The sequence below is a fragment of the Heterodontus francisci genome, chromosome 30, assembly GCF_036365525.1.
Source record: "Heterodontus francisci isolate sHetFra1 chromosome 30, sHetFra1.hap1, whole genome shotgun sequence".
Lineage (NCBI taxonomy): Eukaryota > Metazoa > Chordata > Chondrichthyes > Heterodontiformes > Heterodontidae > Heterodontus > Heterodontus francisci.
The window spans coordinates 54,542,685-54,561,765 of NC_090400.1; the positions used below are offsets into that span (position 1 = coordinate 54,542,685).

General features: G+C 49.8%; 1 protein-coding gene across 1 annotated transcript in view; it reads right to left on the reverse strand.

The window, feature by feature from the left end:
• Positions 1-19,081, reverse strand: part of ppm1e (protein phosphatase, Mg2+/Mn2+ dependent, 1E) — a 174,207-nt gene that overhangs the window by 8,321 nt on the left and 146,805 nt on the right. Inside the window, exons 3-6 of the mRNA XM_068010686.1 lie at positions 8,768-8,967; positions 4,423-4,611; positions 2,727-2,870; positions 1,443-1,536 (exon numbers count right to left, since the gene is read on the reverse strand). Of these exons, the coding sequence (XP_067866787.1) occupies positions 1,443-1,536; positions 2,727-2,870; positions 4,423-4,611; positions 8,768-8,967 (627 nt within the window). The remainder of the gene's footprint in view (positions 1-1,442; positions 1,537-2,726; positions 2,871-4,422; positions 4,612-8,767; positions 8,968-19,081) is intronic.

A 19,081-nucleotide genomic window follows, 5' to 3' on the forward strand; every position in this document is an offset into this window, starting at 1 on the left:
CTCAAGGGCATCGCCCCTCTCTGCTCAAGGGCACCGTCTTGCTCTGCTCAAGAGCACTGTCTCGCTCTGCTCAAGGGCATCGCCCCTCTCTGCTCAAGGGCACCGCCCCTCTCTGCTCAAGGGCACCGTCTCGCTCTGCTCAAGGGCACTGCCCCTCTCTGCTCAAGGGCACCGCTCCACTTGCTCTGCTGAAGGGCACTGCCCCTCTCTGCTCAAGGACCGTCTTGCTCTGCTCAAGGGCACCGCCCCTCTCTGCTCAAGGGCACTGTCTCGCTCTGCTCAAGGGCACCGCCCATCTTTGCTCAAGGGCATCGCCCCTCTCTGCTCAAGGGCACCGCCCCTCTCTGCTCAAGGGCACCGTCTCGCTCTGCTCAAGGGCACCGCCCCTCTCTGCTCAAGGGCACCGCTCCACTTGCTCTGCTGAAGGGCACTGTCTCACTCTGCAGGGTTCTGGATATGAAGCATTCACAACCAAGATAACAGCTGCAGTCAGTGCTGTTTATCTGCAAACATCATGTCACGGGTGTTTACTCCTTGTTACTCAGAGCAGAATCACACACGGGAATCTGACCCGAGCAGGCTGGCACGTTTCCTGCTTTAAATTAAAGTCAGGAATTGCTACTAGTGGGCACTGGGTGAGAAGTGATTCCCACTGGGTGGGAAGCCCCCATCTGACAGCAGTGAACTGACCTGTGTGAACTGGAAAATCCTGGAAAGTTGCTGGGCACAGCCAGGAGCAAACTTGGAATGTGGGACAGGAACAGGAGCGCGGGCCCAATGAATGGTGTACACTCTTTGCCACTGACTCACATGGAGTACTGTGAACAGTTCTGATCTTCATATTTATAACAAGGTCATGGAAGCACTGGAGAAAGTGCAAAAAAGATTTGCATATATATCATCAGATCTAAGAGGTTATATCTATCAGGAAAGATTGAATAGGCTGGGGTTCCTTCCTCGAGAAGACTGAGGAGTGATCTGATGGAGGTCTTCAAGGTTATGAAGGTTTTTGATAGAGTAGACACAGAGAAGATGTTTCCACTGGCAGGGGAGACCAGACAGAGGAGCCATAAATATAAGGAAGTCACTAATAAATCCAATAGGGAATTCAGGAGAAACTTCTTCACCCAGAGAGTGGTGAGAATGTGGAACTCGCTACCACAGGGAATAGTTGAGGCAAATAGCATTTAAGGGGAAGCTAGATAAACACATGAGGGAGAAAGGAATAGAAGGATACGGTGATTGAGATAAAGTAGGGTGGGAGGAGGCTCATGTGACCATAAACATCAGCATAGATCTGTGGGCTGAATGGCCTGTTCCTGTGCTGTAAATTCAATATAATAAGAGTCCAGGTGTCACTCTGTGGTTGTCACTGTGACGTGTGGACGGACAACGGAAAAAGCAGTAGATAAACAAAGCCACTTTCCAATTAAAGACCTCACCGATCGCTCTGGAGACGGAAAGGCTTCCGTTAACTCTCCAGGCTCCGAACCAGACCACGCAACCTCCGAGTGCCTCGATCCTCTGCTTCTCATCCTGAGGAAGCAAAAAAAAAGAACAAGTCGGGAAAAACAGATCAACCCCTATGAGACATTTGGTTAAGCAGCTTAATCCAGTCACGGGGAGAAGTTTTAACAAGTGTATCCCTTCCAAATGGAACTGTTCCATTAGGACCTCTTGCCATTGAGTTAACACCTGGGTGAAAAGAGAGCACTGTGGACAGCACCAAGGGGGAAGAATTCACCCCATTATATCTTTGAAAATTCCACATTACCAGCTACAGTAATAAGAGGAAACGGACCAACCTCTATCTCAAAAGCAAGATTTCCAGTGTCCAGTTTGCAACTTATATTTAATAAGATACTAAAAAATCTTAAGTAACTGTGCACTTCCTGACACAAATTCCTATCTCCCCATTTATAATGGGAACTGTCATGTAAACATGTCATTCTGTTGTTACACCCTTCCACCAGTGGAGATACTGCAGCGCCACCACTGGTGGAAGGGTATAATTACAGTGTGACAAGTTTACATAGGGAATGCCTATTATAAATGGGCAAATAGGAATTTAGAACAGAGATATAAAGTAGAGGCAAGAAGTGTGACTTAAAATAAGGAGTGAATTATGTCTTGGTGTCCTGATCCAATTCTCTGCCCATTAATCCTGCTCCACCACAAGAGTTCACCTGGTCCTGACGCCCATGTTCTAGAAATTTCCAGAGCCAAAAACTGGACTATAGAGTTCAAAACCTTGGACACTCATGTTGGAATAAAATGGTTTGAATAAAAACATGTTAGACTGCTTGAGGATTGTTGGGGTAGAGATGCAAGGCAGATGTGGAAGGTATTCCCTTTTTGTCATGTAAGCAGGGAGGCAGTACCTTTCAACAGGGCTCCGAGCCCAATGACATCAACCCCACCTGAGTTCAGCTTCCTCTCGGGTTGGCTGGATTTCCAGTGTCTGTTGGCCAGGACACTGGGGAAAACAACCTTGCTCTTCTTCAAAGTAGTGGCCACCTGAGAGGGCAGACAGGTCCTCAGTTTAATGTCTCATCTGAAAGACAGCGCCTCCAACAGTGCAGCACTCCCTCAGTACTGCACTGGGGCGACAGCCTGGACTATGTGCTCAAACCCACGATCTCCTGACTCAAGTGCTACCCATTGAACCACAGCGGACACTTGCACAAAGGAAAATAACCAACACAGTAGTGCTGTTGACCAGTTACCTCTCTGTCAGGTTTGTGAGGTTTCATCAGTTCTACTGCCTGCCCTCTTCGCACCAGCATCACCTGGGAGTCACCCAGCCAGGCCACGTGCAGCATGTTCCCCCGCATAAAGGTCACAACGCCTGTCGTCCCACATCGCAGGTTCTAAGAGCAATGGAATGAGAAGGACACATGTTTGCATCTGCGCTTTACCAATACCCTTGCCCCAGATCCTCCGGTGGGGAGAGATTGGAGCTTCTCTCCAGCTCCCACTGCTCTGGTCAATCACAGGAAGGAGGAGATACGGATAACTTGAGACAATCCCCCTCTCCTCGCCCCTCCGAAACTTGTCCTTGCCTTGTTCTGCTCGGGTATAGAATGATACAGCACAGAAGCAGACCATTCAGCCCATCCTGTTTGTACCAGCTCTTTGAAAGAGCTACCCAGTTAGTCTCGCTCTCCTACTCTTTTTTCCCCTTGTTTCGCTGGTATCGCAGGGGCAGCTAGCAGAATTAAACAGACTGAGGAAAAATTCAAGATGGGACGGGGAGAGAGAGAAGACAAAATTCCCCCTTTACTGATGGAAACTACTGGTGAACGTAGAGTTCTCTCTACTCACGCCTGCTTTTGCACTAGAATTGCAGCAAGCTGTAGTGACTTCAGCTATATGGAGAGACTGGAGAAGCTGGGGCTGTCCTCCTTACAGCGGAGAGGATTATGGGGAGACCTAATAAAGGTATTCAAAATTATGAAGGGTTTTGGTAGAGAAATTAGGGAGAAACTGTCTCGACTGGGTCGGTAACCACAGGCCAAAGACGGAAAATAATTGACAAAAAAAACGAGAGGGGAAATGAGGAGAAATTTCCTCATCCGGAGCGGTTAAAACGTGGAACACCCAAACTGAAAAGGTGGTGGGATCAGATTCCATAGGAACTTTCAACAGGCAATTGGACATGTACTGGAAGGGGATTCATTTGTAGCGTTATGGGGGGAAATGTTGGGGTGCGGAACTAAATTGGACAGCTCTTTCAAAGAGCCAGCAGGGGAATGACAGGCCAAAAGGCCTCTATCTGTGCTGCAAGGTTCTGTGTAGCCCAGGGAGTGCCGTCCAAAATTTCCTGGTTGAGTCTACATCTTGAGTTCCATGGGGTCATTGCATTAACCCATTGGCTGAGGTATAGGGACCTGTACAGGGCGTGGAGCCCCCTCGTCCAATCCTCTCTCTATATTGACTTGGCTGATCTCGGATGAGCAGTGGGAAGGGTGGTGCCTCTCCTGGGGTTTGGGGGGGGTGGGGGATGAGAATCCAGGGCCTCCTACTCTCATAGCTCAACCCAAAGTCTAGTCATAGAGTCATAGAGTTATACAGCACAGAAACAGGCCCTTCGGCCCATTGTGTCTGTGCCGGCCATCAAAGCACCTATCTATTCTAATCCCATTATCCCACACTTGGCCTGTAGCCTTGTATGCTATGGCGTTTCAAGTGCTCATTCTAAATACTTCCAACCACCCTCTGGGTGAAAATTATTTTCCTGAAATCTCCTCTAAACCTCAAATCTCTGCCCCCCAGTTATTGACCCCTCCACCTAGGGGAAAGGTTTCTTCCTATCCACTCTATCTATGCCCCTCATCATTTTGTATACCTCAATCAGGTCCCCCCTCAGCCTTCTCTGCTCTAGTGCTAGGCAAGAACTTTGCCCGGGAGTTGGTCACGAACCTCTCTGGCGGCCTTCTGAACAAACCGCTCATCCGTGAGGCGAAAGGCCCGACACAAGGCCTCGGCAGGGTCATGCTGGAAGATCTCCTGTCGGACGAGGTTCACGTGGAGATGGATGGAGGCATAGATCGCGGCGTCCACTCCTCCGTGTCCGTCAAACACGGCAAAAAACGACTGTTCCTCCTGGTCCTGGCGGGAGAAGAGAGGAAAAGTTACGGAAAGGGAAAGGATATTGCATTTCTATAGCGCCTGGTCCGATCTCGGGACACCCCGAAGCAATCTACAGCTAATGACATGCTTTTCCTTTAGAAGTGTAGTCCCTATTGTAACGTTGGAAACGTGGCAGACAATTTATGCACAGCAAGATCCCACAAAAAAGCAATGAAGTCGGTAACCAGAATAAAAGAATTGGCTAAAGAACTGGAAGGGAAATGGAGAAATTTCTTTACGCAGAGAGTTGTTAAGATCTGGAACACACAACCTGAAAAGGTCGGGGGTGGAGTGGTGAGAGGGGGGTGGAATCAGATCAGAAGAAAAGGCAATTGGACATGTATTTAAGAGGACTAATTTTCAAGCCTAAAAAAGAAAGGCTTGCATTTATATAGCTGCTGTCATGACCACCAGACGTCTCAAAGTGTTTTATAGCCAATAATGTACTTTCCCAAAGGGTGGACTAGCCAATTTTCTGAATGGTGGAATTAGCTGAAATGGGAAGTCAAGCGCAGGGGTCAAAGAGCACTAGTGCCTTAGCAACGGTTGTTCCTGAGACAGGGAAGCAGGGTTATTGGTCAAGTGCTGGAGTCAGAGTTACCGAGACAGCAAGGAGTTCGGGAGAGGAGGCACGAAGCCAATGGGACTGATGCTCACTCCCTCCCCCCAGTACACCAGTCTTTTGAGGAGATACCCAGAAGGCTGGTGGCCATCAGTGTACTAGATGTGGCTGCTTCCTATGTGAGGCCCTCATTATGCACAGCTCAACATGGCCTCTGGCTACCAGAATCTTCCAACATCCCCCTTTCCTCCCTCCTTACCTCCCCCACTCCTCCTATCACCTGTCCCCATCACACGTTCCTTCACCTCCCCCCTTGTCATTTTCCACCTCCTCCCCCTACCCTCCTCCTCACCGTTATTCTTTCCCTCAATATTCCCCTCTTCCTCCCCACCACTCCCTCCCTCACTGTCATGCTGTCCAGCTTTCTCCTTGCCTCTCCCTCCCCCATTACCTCCACCCTTTCCTTCCCCACTTCTGCACATTCCCCCGCCTCACTCAGTTCCACTCACTCCCTCGTAAGCCTTCTTTTCCCTTGCTGTTCCTCTACTTCACCCCCTCCACTCACCCACCTCCTCGCCTCCTCTTACTCCGCACCTCTACTTCCCCTCTTGCCTCCACACTGCCTCCGTTGTCACTCTCCCCCTCACCTTTGCCTCCCCCTGCCCCACTCTCCTCCTGACCTTCCCTCTCCCACCGTTCCACTGCCCCCTTGGCTGATAATAGCTCCTAGTTGAGTTACAGAGATTGATACTTTGTGCTGAGACAGTTCTGCCAATGACAGCAGTTGTTGTCAGATCTTCATACACATCAGCAGAGAGCTCTGCTTCTTATCTGGGTCACACTCTGTTCTGAACTGCCGCCTGGAAAAGGGGGCAGCGGTGAAGACAGGGTCTCGTGTGTCAGCTGTGGATCAGTGCCAGCACCCTCATCTCCATGTCAGACAGTCGTGAGAGACTGGAGTACATAATCCAGGTCAACATCCCAGTGCAGTACTGAGGGAGTGCTGCACTGTCAGAGGTGCTGTCTTTTGGATGAGATGAGATGTTAAACCAAGACCACACCTGCCCTCTCAGGCGGATCTAAAAGATCCCATGGCATTATTTCAAAGACGGGCGCGGGAGTTCTCCCTGGTGTCTGGCCAATACCCATCCCTGGAATAACATCACTAAAACTGATTATTTGGTCATTCTCTCATTTACGTTTGTGGGAGCTTGCTGTGCACAAATTGGCTGCCGCGTTTTCTACATTGCAACACCTCAAAAAGTTCTTCAATGACGATGACGTACTATGGGATGTCCTGAGGTCATGAAAGGCGCTATAAAAATGCAAGTCTTCCTAAGTCATGGCTGTGTCAATCTGTGTTCAAGCTCTCTTTGAGCGGGTTGCATCTCAACGGGCAGAGAGTGGGCACTCCATTATTGGGCAAACAGAAACTTTGCCCATATGTATTTCCCTGTAGTTTTGGTTTGGAGACACAGGGAAGGGTTTTCATATGTATTGAACAGGCAGTCAATCAACAACAACAACAACAAATGGAGTTGGAAGATGGAGCTGAGCTGGTGGTTCACTTGAGTCATAGACCAAAGGATGTCTAACTGCAGTTATACAGGGCCTTGGTGAGACCACATCTGGAGTGTTATGTGCAGTTTTGGTCTCCTTATCTGAAGAAGGATGTTCTTGCCATGGAGGGAGTGCAAAGAAGATTTACTAGGCTGATTCCTGGGATAGCAGGATTGAAGTATGAGGAGAGATTGGGTCGACTAGGCCTATATTCACTAGAGTTTAGAAGAATGCGAGGGGATCTCATAGAAACCTATAAAATTCTAACAGGACTAGACAGGTTAGATACAGGGAGGATGTTCCCGATGGCTGGGGCGTCCAGAACCAGGGGTCTCAGGATACGGGGTATGCCATTTAGAACCAAGATGAGGAGAAATTTCTTCACTCAGAGGGTGGTGAACCTGTGGAATTCTCTACCGCAGAAGGCAGTGGAGGCCAAGTCATTAAATATATTCAAGAAGGAGATCAATATATTTCTTAATGTCAAAGGGATGAAGGGATATGGGGAGGAAGCAGGAACAGGGTACTGAATTAGACGATCAGCCATGATCTTTTTTTGAATGGCGGAGCAGGCCTGAAGGGCCGAATGGCCTACTCCTGCTCCTATTTTCTATGTTTCTATGTGGTGTGATATTGAGGCACATGGACAAGGAAGACCCACACTCTGGCCTTTAGTCACTCAGACGGAACACTGTCGTTTGTTGGGTAGGAACAGGATCAGCTTTACCTGTGATGCATCCTGTGGTCAAATATCTCACTAACATCCATCGTCCAGGCTCACACAAGACACTTGGGCACTTGGAGAAACCCTAGGGCTGCTTGGAGCAGGATCCCAACATTAATCCTTGCCTTCGGGAGAGGGGGGAGCACAGGTTGGAGCAAAAGCAGTTAAAAAAAAACTTAAAATGAAAATGAGTTTAGCATTTCTCGAGGGAGGTGGGGGAGAAGTGGGAGAGAAGTTGGGATCACGAGTGCTCCATATAAACCATCTGAGTCAGTAATCTGTCATTTCTCAAAATTTCCAAAGAACTGATATATGGGAAGTAAAGGAATTTCAACCATGCCGAATAATGGAACATTCTTCTATAAGTTATGGTTGTCAGTGAGGCCAACAGTGCTCAGTTGAAGCCAAGAGTGGTCACATGAAGCTTAGAGTTCTCTGTTGAGGCCGGGAGTTCCCAGTTGGGGCCGAGAGTGTTCACTTGGGGCCGAGTGTTCACTTGGGGCCGAGACTGTTCAGCTGAAGCCTACAGTGCTCAGTTGAAGCCTACAGTGCTCAGTTGGGGCCTAGAGTGCTCAGTTGGGGCCTAGAGTGCTCAGTTGGGGCCTAGAGTGCTCAGTTGGGACCAAGAGTGTTCAGTTGAATCCTAGAAGGCTCAGTTGAAGCCTACAGTGCTCAGTTGGGGCCTTGAGTGCTCAGTTGGGGCCTAGAGTGCTCAGTTGAAGCCTACAGTGCTCAGTTGTGGCCTAAAGTGCTCAGTTGGGACCACGAGTGTTCAGTTGAATGCTAGAATGCTCAGTTGAAGCCTACAGTGCTCAGTTGGGGCCTAAAGTGCTCAGTTGGGACCAAGTGTTCTCAGTTGTGGTCTAGAGTTCTCAGTTGAGGCCTAGAGTATTCAATTGAGGCCTACAGTGTTCAGTTGAGGCCTACAGTGTTCAGTTGAGGCCTACAGTGCTCAGTTGGGGCCTACAGTGCTCAGTTGGGGCCTACAGTGCTCAGTTGGGGCCTACAGTGCTCAGTTGGGGCCTAGAATTTTCAGTTAGGGCCTAGAGTGTTCTCAGTTGGGACCAAGTGTTCTCAGTTGTGGTCTAGAGTTCTCAGTTGAGGCCTAGAGTAGTCAATTGAGGCCTAGAGTAGTCAATTGAGGCCTACAGTGCTCAGTTGAGGCCTACAGTGCTCAGTTGGGGTCTGGAGTGCTCCATGGAGGCCTGGCATGTTCCATTGGGACCCATAGATTGCTCAGTTGGAGCCTAGAGTGCTCAACTGGGGCCTATAGGCCAGCTGTCACTTACCTCCAGGTTAAAGAGAGTATTGAAGTCTGGCAGACAGACGTGTTTGTCCTCCATCTTTCTGCGCATGTTTTTGATGGCATGAATGGACGTTTCAAAATAGGGATGTGTTCTTCGTGTCAATGGCAGGTCTTTCACCCAGCTGCAGCAGACCTCGTGGAGTTTGGTGAACACCATACGGGACAGCCTTGTCGAGTCAAGCTCTGTAACAGCACAAAGGTCAATCTATTCAAGCCTCTCCCACACAGAATGGAGGAGAATAAGCACCACAATCAAAGGCAAGGCTTCTAACCGTGGAAGCAAATTCATAAATTCATTCTAATACTCAATCGCACATTGCGGTGTTCCTGATAACAATTAGACATCGAGGGAATTGCTCCCTGCTTTAAGATATCACAAGATCACTAAGGAAGGAGAAGGCTATTCAGTCTATCTTAATTCATCCATCCAGACAGAGGTCCTAGCAACCATCCAATTGTTTCTTAGATGATTCCTGGGATTGTGCCTCTGCTACTCTATCTGGAAGTAGATTCCAAGTGTTGATCACCCTCTGTGTGTAAGGATGGATCTCCTGATATCCAGTCAAAGAATCTTAGACTAATACAGCACAGGAAGGGGCCATTCGGCCCATCGTGCCTGTGCCGGCTCTTTGACAGAGCTGTCCAATTAGTCCTATTGTCCTGTTCTTTCTCCTTTTCCCTTTCAAATATTTATCCAATTCCTTTTTGAAAAGTTATTATTGGTTAACCTTTTACTAGTTCGAACCTCTGTCCCCATAGTTTTAAGTCAGGCAGTGTGTTCATTGTGTTTTAGATTGCCCTGAGGCTCCAGGAATTGTAGATTAATTTCCAGGACAACTGATATGAGCAAGATCCAGGAGAAAAAAACACTCAAATGACTACTCTAGGCCTCAACTGAACACCCTAGGCCTCAACTGAACACCCTAGGCCTCAACTGAACACGCTGGGAAATATAAATTGCGTTTTTTTAAATTTTTCTTTGAAAACTCCTTTATTATTTATTTAAAAAATCAGATGTGGGGATGAAAGGGCTGTTTGACTGACAGTTGAGAATCATCCAATCAGGTAATGAAGAGTCTATTTGCTTTCCAATTGGCCGTGGGAAAGTGGGTTGCCATGAGGATGGACCTCTCAGGCAACCAATGGTGGGAGTTCAGGGGCGGGGCGATTGGAGGTAGAAGGTCATATGATGGCACCTCCCGGAATCTCTCCCACCAGAGTTGGCAACCCAAGCGAGGGCGAAATCGGGTTGAGCTGTGAGGACCTCCACAGTCAAATAGCCTGTGGCTGCTCACCACCTCGGCTCTTTGAGTGAGGCGCCTGTCTATCAGCTGTGGTGCCCCCTCTTTGCATGAGGCAAGGGCTTCAGAAGATGAGGGGATAAAACTTGTGGAGGTGGACACCAGAATAAGTGGTGACTCAGCACATATGAAGCGAAAGAGGGGAAGGGGTTGGGAACATTGACAAGAGGCCATTAAAATCCCTTTGTCCACAGACTGAATTGTCAACCTTCTTGATGCAGAGACACAGAACTTGCTATTCCTGGAAACTGGGATTGGCAGATAGAAGAGGAGGCTATCAGTGATAATCAAAGGCTGCCCTGTACAGGGCTTTCCCCACACACAGACAGCAATGAAGTGTTTACACACAAACGGTTCAGTTACTGGATACGGCGCTGCGAAGAGATCAGGGAGACTGGCGATCAACGTGACCGCTCCAATATTAACCTACTCCCTGTCCCCCTCTCTCTCACACTTGTCTTCCTGTGTCATCCAGCATTTCCCCAGGGATAGCTTGCTTCCCAGGGCTACTCCCTGGACAGTCGCCAGGAGGTGCACAAGAGCAGCCAAGGGTTTAAATGGCCCTTGTTATTGGTTCTTTTCCTTGCCCCGGCCTCTAACCCTCCACCTCTCCCCCTTCCCCCCACTGACCCTCCAAGCCAGCTCAAGCTTAACACGGTCAAAGATCACAGTCTAACTGACTGCACTAGTGTCACTGAGCTCACGATGCACACCTTCAGACAGTTTGTTTGGGAGCACCTTTCCACTTCAAGACAAAGACAAAATGGTAGGCAGACCATTACCATTTAACTAAGGTCCATGTGACCTGGCTGCATTTCCCCCATGGTTGAATAGCCAGCCTACATGCATGACGGCGGTTTGGTAACTTGTGTCCATCACTTGTGGAACTGCACGATGAATGAGCAACTCACACCTTCAGGTGATGAGGAGAGAAAAGAGCGGGTGCAAAAAATCAGTAGAAGTAAAAAAAAAGGAGCAACTGATTGAGGGTTTGTCCTGCAGTTTAAAAAAAAAGCTGCACTGGGTAACCCCCGTCATGTTACATATAGTTCAGATGTCAGCTATGGCTCAGTGGGTAGCGCCTCAGTCTCCAAGTCCAAAGGTTATGGGTTCAAGTCTCGTTTCAGTGACTCGAGTACCCAGCCCAGCACTGAGGAAGTGCTGCACTGTCAGAGGTGTTGTCTTTCAGATGATACATTAAACTGAGGCCCTGTCTGCCCTCTCACGTGGGTGTAAAAGATCCCATGGTGCTGTTTTGAAGAGCGGGGGAGTTATTCCCGGTGTCCTGGCCAATATATTTCTCTCAATCAACATTTAAAAAATGATTATTTGGCCATTACCAAATTGCTGTTTGTGGGATCTTGCTGTGTGCAAATTAGCTGCATGATTACAACAGCGACCACACTTCAAAAAAGTGGCTGTAAAACACTGTGGGTCATGAAAAGCATGATATAAATGCAGGTTCTTTTGCATAATACGAAGATGACACTGAAACCTCTGCAAGGTTATGAGTTTACCTCAGACTAGCAGAAGGGTTAATGGACTTTACAACTGGAGTGTTGAGTATCTGCCACCCCTCCCCCACCAGGCGCTGAATAAAATTTCCACACAACATAAATAATTAGTGGCAGGCCATGTGGAAAAGATCCCTCGGTCTTGGCCAGCCTGCAGTGCTGAGCATTACTCATCAATCATTCACGGGGGTGGGGGGGGGGGGGGGCCTGACAACATGTAGCTGACTCAGCTAGCAGCATGGAGTAATCGTGCAGATTACTTATTACTTATTACTTATTACTTATCCCTCTCCCTCGTAGCAAGCGATGTCATATCAGTGACTGAGCACTGTAGGTATCATGTATCTCTACCAGCAGAGACACCCTGAGTCTCTTTATTCAAGTCCAACGTTTCAGTGGAAAACAGGACCCAACACTTCACCTTCTGCACCTGACCCTTGGAAACATACCAGTATATGCAGGGCCTTTCCTCTGTACAGATACTGCTTCAATTACAATTAGTGAAAATATAGGTTCAACATTACTTTTAAAATTGTTTTTGTCAGCTCATTGTGGAACTCAAGGCACAAGTCAGGAGTGTGATGGAATACTCTCCACTTGCCTGGATGGGTGCAGCTCCAACAACACTCAAGAAGCTCGACACCATCCAAGACAAAGCAGCCCGCTTGATTGACACCCCATGCACAAACATTCACTCCCTCCACCACCGACACACAGTGGCAGCAGTGTGTACCATCTACAAGATGCACTGCAGCAATGCACCAAAGCTCCTTCGACAGCACCTTCCAAACCCACGACCTCTACCAACTAGAAGGACAAGGGCAGCAAATACATGGGAACACCACAAGCTCCCCTCCAAGTCACACACCATCCTGACTTGGAACTATATCGCCGTTCCTTCACTGTCACTGGGTCAAAATCCTGGAACTCCTTTCCTAACAGCACTGTGGGTGTACCTACCTCACACGGAATGCAGCGGTTCAAGAAGGCAGCTCACCACCACCTTCTCCAGGGCAATTAGGGATGGGCAATAAATGCTGGCCTGGCCAGCGACGCCCACATCCCACAAATGAATTAATAAAAAAGAAATTCTATGCTCATACAAAGAATGGAAATGGATATTTACCTGGCAGGGAAGCGACCTTGATCCTGCAGGAGGCTGTTGTGTTTCTTAGGGTTTTGGTTTATTTTGGGGTGGGAGGGAGGGTTTTACCACCGTTTTTCGGCTCTCCACCCTTTTGGTGCTGGAGTTCTCCTGTGGTTGTTTCCGGCTGGTTTAGGTCCTGTTGCCTTTCCAGCATAATGGCTGCAACCAACACCAGAGCTTCAGGCCAGGGGATGCGTAACACCATTAGGGTGGCGGTGAAAGATAGCGAAGGAGTTGCACCCTTGGACCTGATCTCCTTCATTAAGTGAGTCCTGTTTGAATGCTGTGGATTCGAAGCTGCGGCCATCTTCTGCCTGCAGGACTTTCCCAGCAGCGGCTACTTTGTGACGTTCAGGAACGTGGCGGGATGAACAAAGCTTCTGAAGGTCTTCCAGGAGAGAGGCAACCAGACGCTGCTATCGATCCTCACGGTGGAGCAGCTCTTTATGCTGCCGTTGCAACGGAACCGGGTGATGACCATCCACCTTGACAACCCCCATATTCCTGTCATGGATGTGCTTGCCTTCCTTGCTGATATGTTGAGATGGCCGGGAGCAGCACTGAGGCCAAGGACCCTTTCAGCATTTGGACCAGCAAGCAGCAGGTCAAGGTGACCTTAAAGGTGGATGCCAGCGGAGCCATCCTCCACCTTCTCTCCAGCTTTGCTATCGGGGGAAGTCTGGGCTACCTGATCTATGCGGGGCAGCCAGGGTTTGTCGTACCTGTGGCAAATCTGGTCATGTGGCGGCCATTTGCAGCAGAGAGCTCTGCAGAACTGCAAGCAGGAAGGCCAGGAATCCTTTGATGCTGGGCTGTATGACGTGAAGCCAACAGACCGCAGAGCCTCCCAGTCCTTCCTGTCATCTATCACAGAGGTCTTAGATGACAGCATGAGGTAGAGACTGGACAAACCGCTCTGGACGAGCTGACAAAGGCTGTCAAGTCCTTCGAGATGAGTAAAACTCCCGGGAGCGACGGCTTACCGGTTGAGTTGTACTCGGCCCTGTGGGACTGGGTTGGCCCGGACCTGCTGGAAGTATACGAGAGTATGCTCCTGGCCGGCAGCAAGGCAGAATCCATGAGGAAAGGCATCATCACCCTCATTTACAAGTGGAAGGGGGAGAGGGCAGAAATCAGAAATTGGCGGCCGATCTCACTGCTCAATGTTGACAACAAGATTCTGTCCAAAGTCATAGCCAGTCGAGTCAAGTCTGCTCTGGAGTTGGTGATCCACCCTGATCAGACCTGTACTGTACCCGGCAGGAAGATCTCTGATAGTCTCGCGCTACTCAGGGATACGATCGCCTACGTACGGGACAGGAGGGTGGACACCTGCCTCATCAGCCTGGACCAGGAGAAGGCTTTTGACAGGATATCGCACACCTACATGATGGATGTGCTTTCCAAAATGGGGTTTGGGGAGGGAATCTGCAATTGGATCCAACTGCTCTACACAAACATCAGTAGTGCAGTCTCAATCAATGGGTGGGAATCGGAAAGTTTCCCGATCCAATCTGGAGTCAGACAGGGCTGTCCTCTCTCCCCGGTCTTGTTTGTTTGCTGTATTGAACCCTTTGCTGAGTCTATTAGGAAGGTTGTGGGCATAAGAGGGGTGACAATCCCAGGCAGCGGAGGCACTCAGGTGAAAACCTCCCTGTACATGGATGACGTCGCCGTCTTCTGCTCGGATCCGCTGTCCGTGCGCAGACTGATGAGCATCTGTGACCAGTTCGAACTGGCCTCGGGAGCCAAAGTTAACCACGGCAAGAGCGAGGCCATGTTCTTTGGGAACTGGGCTGACCGATCCTTTGTCCCCTTCACCGTCAGGTCAGACTACCTGAAGGTGCTGGGGATATGGTTCAGAAGGGTCGGGGCGTGTACCAAAACCTGGGAGGAGCGGGTAGCCAAGGTACAACACAAGCTGAGAATGTGGGGGCAGCGATCTCTCTCCATTGTGGGTAAGAACCTGGTCATCAGGTGCGAGGCGCTCATGTTGTTGCTGTATGTGGCGCAGGTCTGGCCCATACCCCACTCCTGCGCTGTGGCAGTCACCCGAGCCATTTTCCACTTCATCTGGGGATCTAAAATGGAGCGGGTCCGGAGGGACACGATGTTCAAATCTCTGGATAAGGGCGGGAAAAATGTACTCAACGTGGCCCTCATCCTGATGACCACCTTCGTGTGCGGCTGCATCAAGCTGTGTGTAGACCTCCAGTACGCAAACTCCGAGTGTCACTACGTGCTGAGGTTCTATCTGTCCCCGGTGTTGTGAAGGATGGGCCTGGTCACATTGCCACGGAACGCTCCATGCAGTTGGACCGTGCCGTACCACCTATCCTTCGTGGAGCAGTTTCTGCGGGAAAACACCTTTGACCACCGATCCATCAGGCAGTGGTCTACAGGGAATGTCCTCAAGGCCCTACGGGAAAAGGAGACGGGGGATCCTGTCGGATGGTTCCCCGAGCAGACCGTCAAAGTCATTTGGCGGAATGCCTCATCACCAGAACTTTCAAACAAGCAGCAAGACGTAGCTTGGCTGGTGGTGAGAAGGGCCCTCCCCGTCAGATCCTTCATGCACACCCGAAGTCTCGCCCCCTCTGCACAATGCCCCCACGGAGGCTGTGGTGGGGAAGAGACGGTTGCCCACCTCCTCCTGGAATGTGTCTTTGCAAAGCAGGTGTGGAAAGAGATGCAGTGGTTTTTGTCGAGGTTCATCCCAAGCAGCTCTGTAACACAGGAGTCTGTGCTCTACGGGCTGTTCCCAGGGACGCACACCGAGACAAACATCAACTGCTGCTGGAGGACTATCAATTCAGTGAAAGACGCCCTTTAGTCTGCCCGAAACGTGCTGGTCTTCCAGCGCAAAGAGTTGTCCACCACCGAGTGTTGCAGACTGGCACATTCCAAGGTCCAGGACTACGTGCTGAGGGACGCACTAAAGCTTGGGGCAGCCGCAGCAAAGGCTCAATGGGGAAAGACCACAGTGTAAAGTCCCCCCACCAAGCTGAACTGAGGGGCTGGATCCATGGGAAACCCCTCGAACTGTATCGGGAAAATTCTGTGTGCTGTAAAATGTAAAAATGTATATGGCATGACAATGAAATGGAAGGGTTGTGAGGCAACTCATGATTGTATAGAAGGAAACTGATCTCCCTTGCAATGTTTGAATTTTTTGGTGCTGTTTGAAACTGTTTGGGAATGTATTTTTTTACAGATTTTTACGAATAAAGTATATTTTGGAAATCAAAAAAAAAAAGCAGGAAGGCTATCAGACAAAGGATTGCAAGCAGAGTAAGTGCTGCAACCTGTGTGGTGGGGCAAGCCAACTCTACAAGACCTTCCCAAAGCGCTGCCTCAGTTACGTACAGGTGGTGAAAACCAAGGCAAGGCAGGAGGAAGGAACGTGGAATGTGGCTGGCGCTGCCAGGGAGACCAGAAACCCTTCCCACACTGAGTCCCCCATTGAGGAAAATCTGTCAAAGGAAGACGAGAGAAGGAACTGCATCAAGCGACCAAACACCAGCACTGTGCCTGGAGCTGCCGCCTCAGCAAACAGAATTAATGCAGGAGGAGCCAGCTGAGTGACAAGTGGTCAAGAGGAAAACCACAAAGAAGGAGGCCCAAAAAAAGGAACAGGCCACCCCCTAAACCAGTGGCAAGAGGTGGCTAAAGTTTGAGACTGACTACAGTGGTTGCTCCTCATCAGATGAGGCAGGGCAGGAAAGACGTCACCAGAAAAAGTGGCAGAATGCAAGGGGGCAAGCCCCCCAGCTTCGAAACACTGGAAGCAGCAATGGACACAGCTCACCCAACCCCAAAGCGCCGAACGTAGTGAGACGCCCAGTGCATCCCAGCTCTGGGAAGCTGGGATTAGCAACGTCTTCGAAGAGGGACAGAGGAGAAAGACATCACCTGCAGAGGACAGTCCAAACTTTGTTGCTTACAAGATCTCCCACAGGTACTCTGATGGAACAAACCCCTCGTGAGTGACCAAGAGAGTTTTCTCAATAACAGTACAACAGTTTGTGTACACTATGGGTATGCAGGAACATACCCAAGGACTGGGACACCTGGAGTGGTAAGCAACATACAATTTTAACGGGTCTAAAGAATACCTCCATTAACGTGTGTAACGTTAAGTCCACTACACGATGTGTTTCGACCTCAGGGTACCTCACCAAGATCAAAGCCGAGCTGCTGTTTCTGCAGGAGTGTGGAATACTGCACCCCAGAACTTACAGGCAATGGTCACAATCGGGCCATTGATACCTGGTCAGAGGGTAATGATTGCCGTTCCTCCGGCCTGGATATTCTGCTGCGGGGAGGTAACTTCACCAACTCCGAAGTTAAGGAGGTGGTGGGCGGTCGCCTCCTCGTAGCAGACATAATGTACAACAATGCTCCGCTCCGGTTGACCAACGTGTACGCCCCGGTACAACGCAGCGAGCGGCTGACCGTCTTCCAGCAGCTCCCACTGCTGCTGGCGACGTCCAAGCCGGTCATCCTAGGCGGTGACTTCAACTGCATCATCGATGCGGCTGGACAATCCGGCAGAGACGACAGCAAACTGGACGCTACATCCAGATTCCTAATAGAATCAGTTAAAGATGCCAAACTGTACGGCGTCTCAGCAAACCGGCAGACGGAGCGCAGTGTCGATACACCTGGTCAAGATCGGACGGGTCTGCCCGTTCCAGGATTGACTTCCTGTTTGTGTCCCGTGCTGTCACGGTCGGATCCACCGACGTCAAGCCGGTGTTCTTCTCCGACCACTGCCTCTTACTGGCTGACTGTCACTTAGAGGATGACCAGCGGGTTGGCAGGGGGACATGGAAGCTCAATGCTACACTGCAAAACCCAGAGAACATTGAGGAACTCAAAAGGGATTACAAAGGTTGGAGGACCGTGAAACCCCTCTTTGAGTCTCCAGTTCACTGGTGGGAGGCGATCAAGGTGAACATCAAGAGGTTCTTTATCTCCAAAGGTGTTCAGAGGGTGAGAGAGAGACAGAAGGAAATGTCCAGACTGCAGAATAAAATGCAAAATCTGTTTCGGCTGCACACGATGGGGGTCGAGGTCAAGGAGAACCTCCATGAGGTGAAGAGCCAGCAGACCTTGCTCTTTGCCATGGAGGCCTCCAAGATCATCTTCCGGTCCAGAGTCCGCTCTATTGAGCAGGATGAGACGTGCTCGCGTTACTTCTTCCAAATGGTACACAGAGAGAGCTCTGTTATCAGCAGCCTGAAGGAAGAGGATGGCTCGGTAACGTCTTCGCAGTCCATCATACTAAGGATCAGCAAATCCTTTTGTGCTGGGCTGTACAACGTGAAGCCCACAGACAGCAGAGCCTCCCAGTCCTTCCTGTCATCTATCACAGAGATCTTAGATGACAGCATGAGAGAGAGACTGGACAAGCCGCTAACTCTGGACGAACTGACAAAGGCCGTCAAGTCCTTCGAGACGAGTAAAACTCCCGGAAACGATGGCTTACCGGTTGAGTTGTACTCGCCCCTGTGGGACTGGGTCGGCCCGGACCTGCTGGAAGTATACGAGAGTATGCTCCTGGCCGGCAGCATGTCAGAATCCATGAGGAAAGGCATCATCACCCTCATCTACAAGCAGAAGGGGGAGAGGGCAGAAATCAGAAATTGGCGGCCCATCTCACTGCTTAATGTTGACTACAAGATTCTGTCCAAAGTCACAGCCAGTCGAGTCAAATCTACTCTGGAGTTGGTGATTCACCCTGACCAGACCTGTACTATACCTGGCAGGAAGATCTCTGATAGTCTCGCGCTACTCAGGGATACGATCGCCTATGAAGAGGGCACAACACAAAGTATTTACCATTACATGATCAGAGTGTGCTATATGGGCTGTGCAGGGATGGGCTGTAACTCAGTGAAATGAATATAGCATAGAAGGGGCAGTTTGTATTGCAGGTATTGTTAAGGCCACACCTCGAGTACTGTGCACTTACCTAGCAAAGGACATAGATGTCCTAGAGGGAGTGCAATGAAGGTTCACTGGACTGGTTCCTGGGATGAGGGATAGTCCCATCAGGAGGAATTGAGCACACTAGGCTTATATTCTCTGGAGTTTAGAAGAATGAGAGGTGATCTCATCAAAACATATAAAATTATTAAGGGGCTTGAGAGGGGAGATACAGAGAAAATGTTTCCTGGGGATTCTAGAACACGGGGGTCATCGTCGCAGGATAAGGGGTCGGCCATTTCGGACTGAGGAGAAATTTCTTCATTCAGAGGGTTGTGAATCTTTGGAATTCTCTGCCCCAGAGGGCTGTGGAAGCTCAGTCGTTTCAGGACAGAGATCGATAA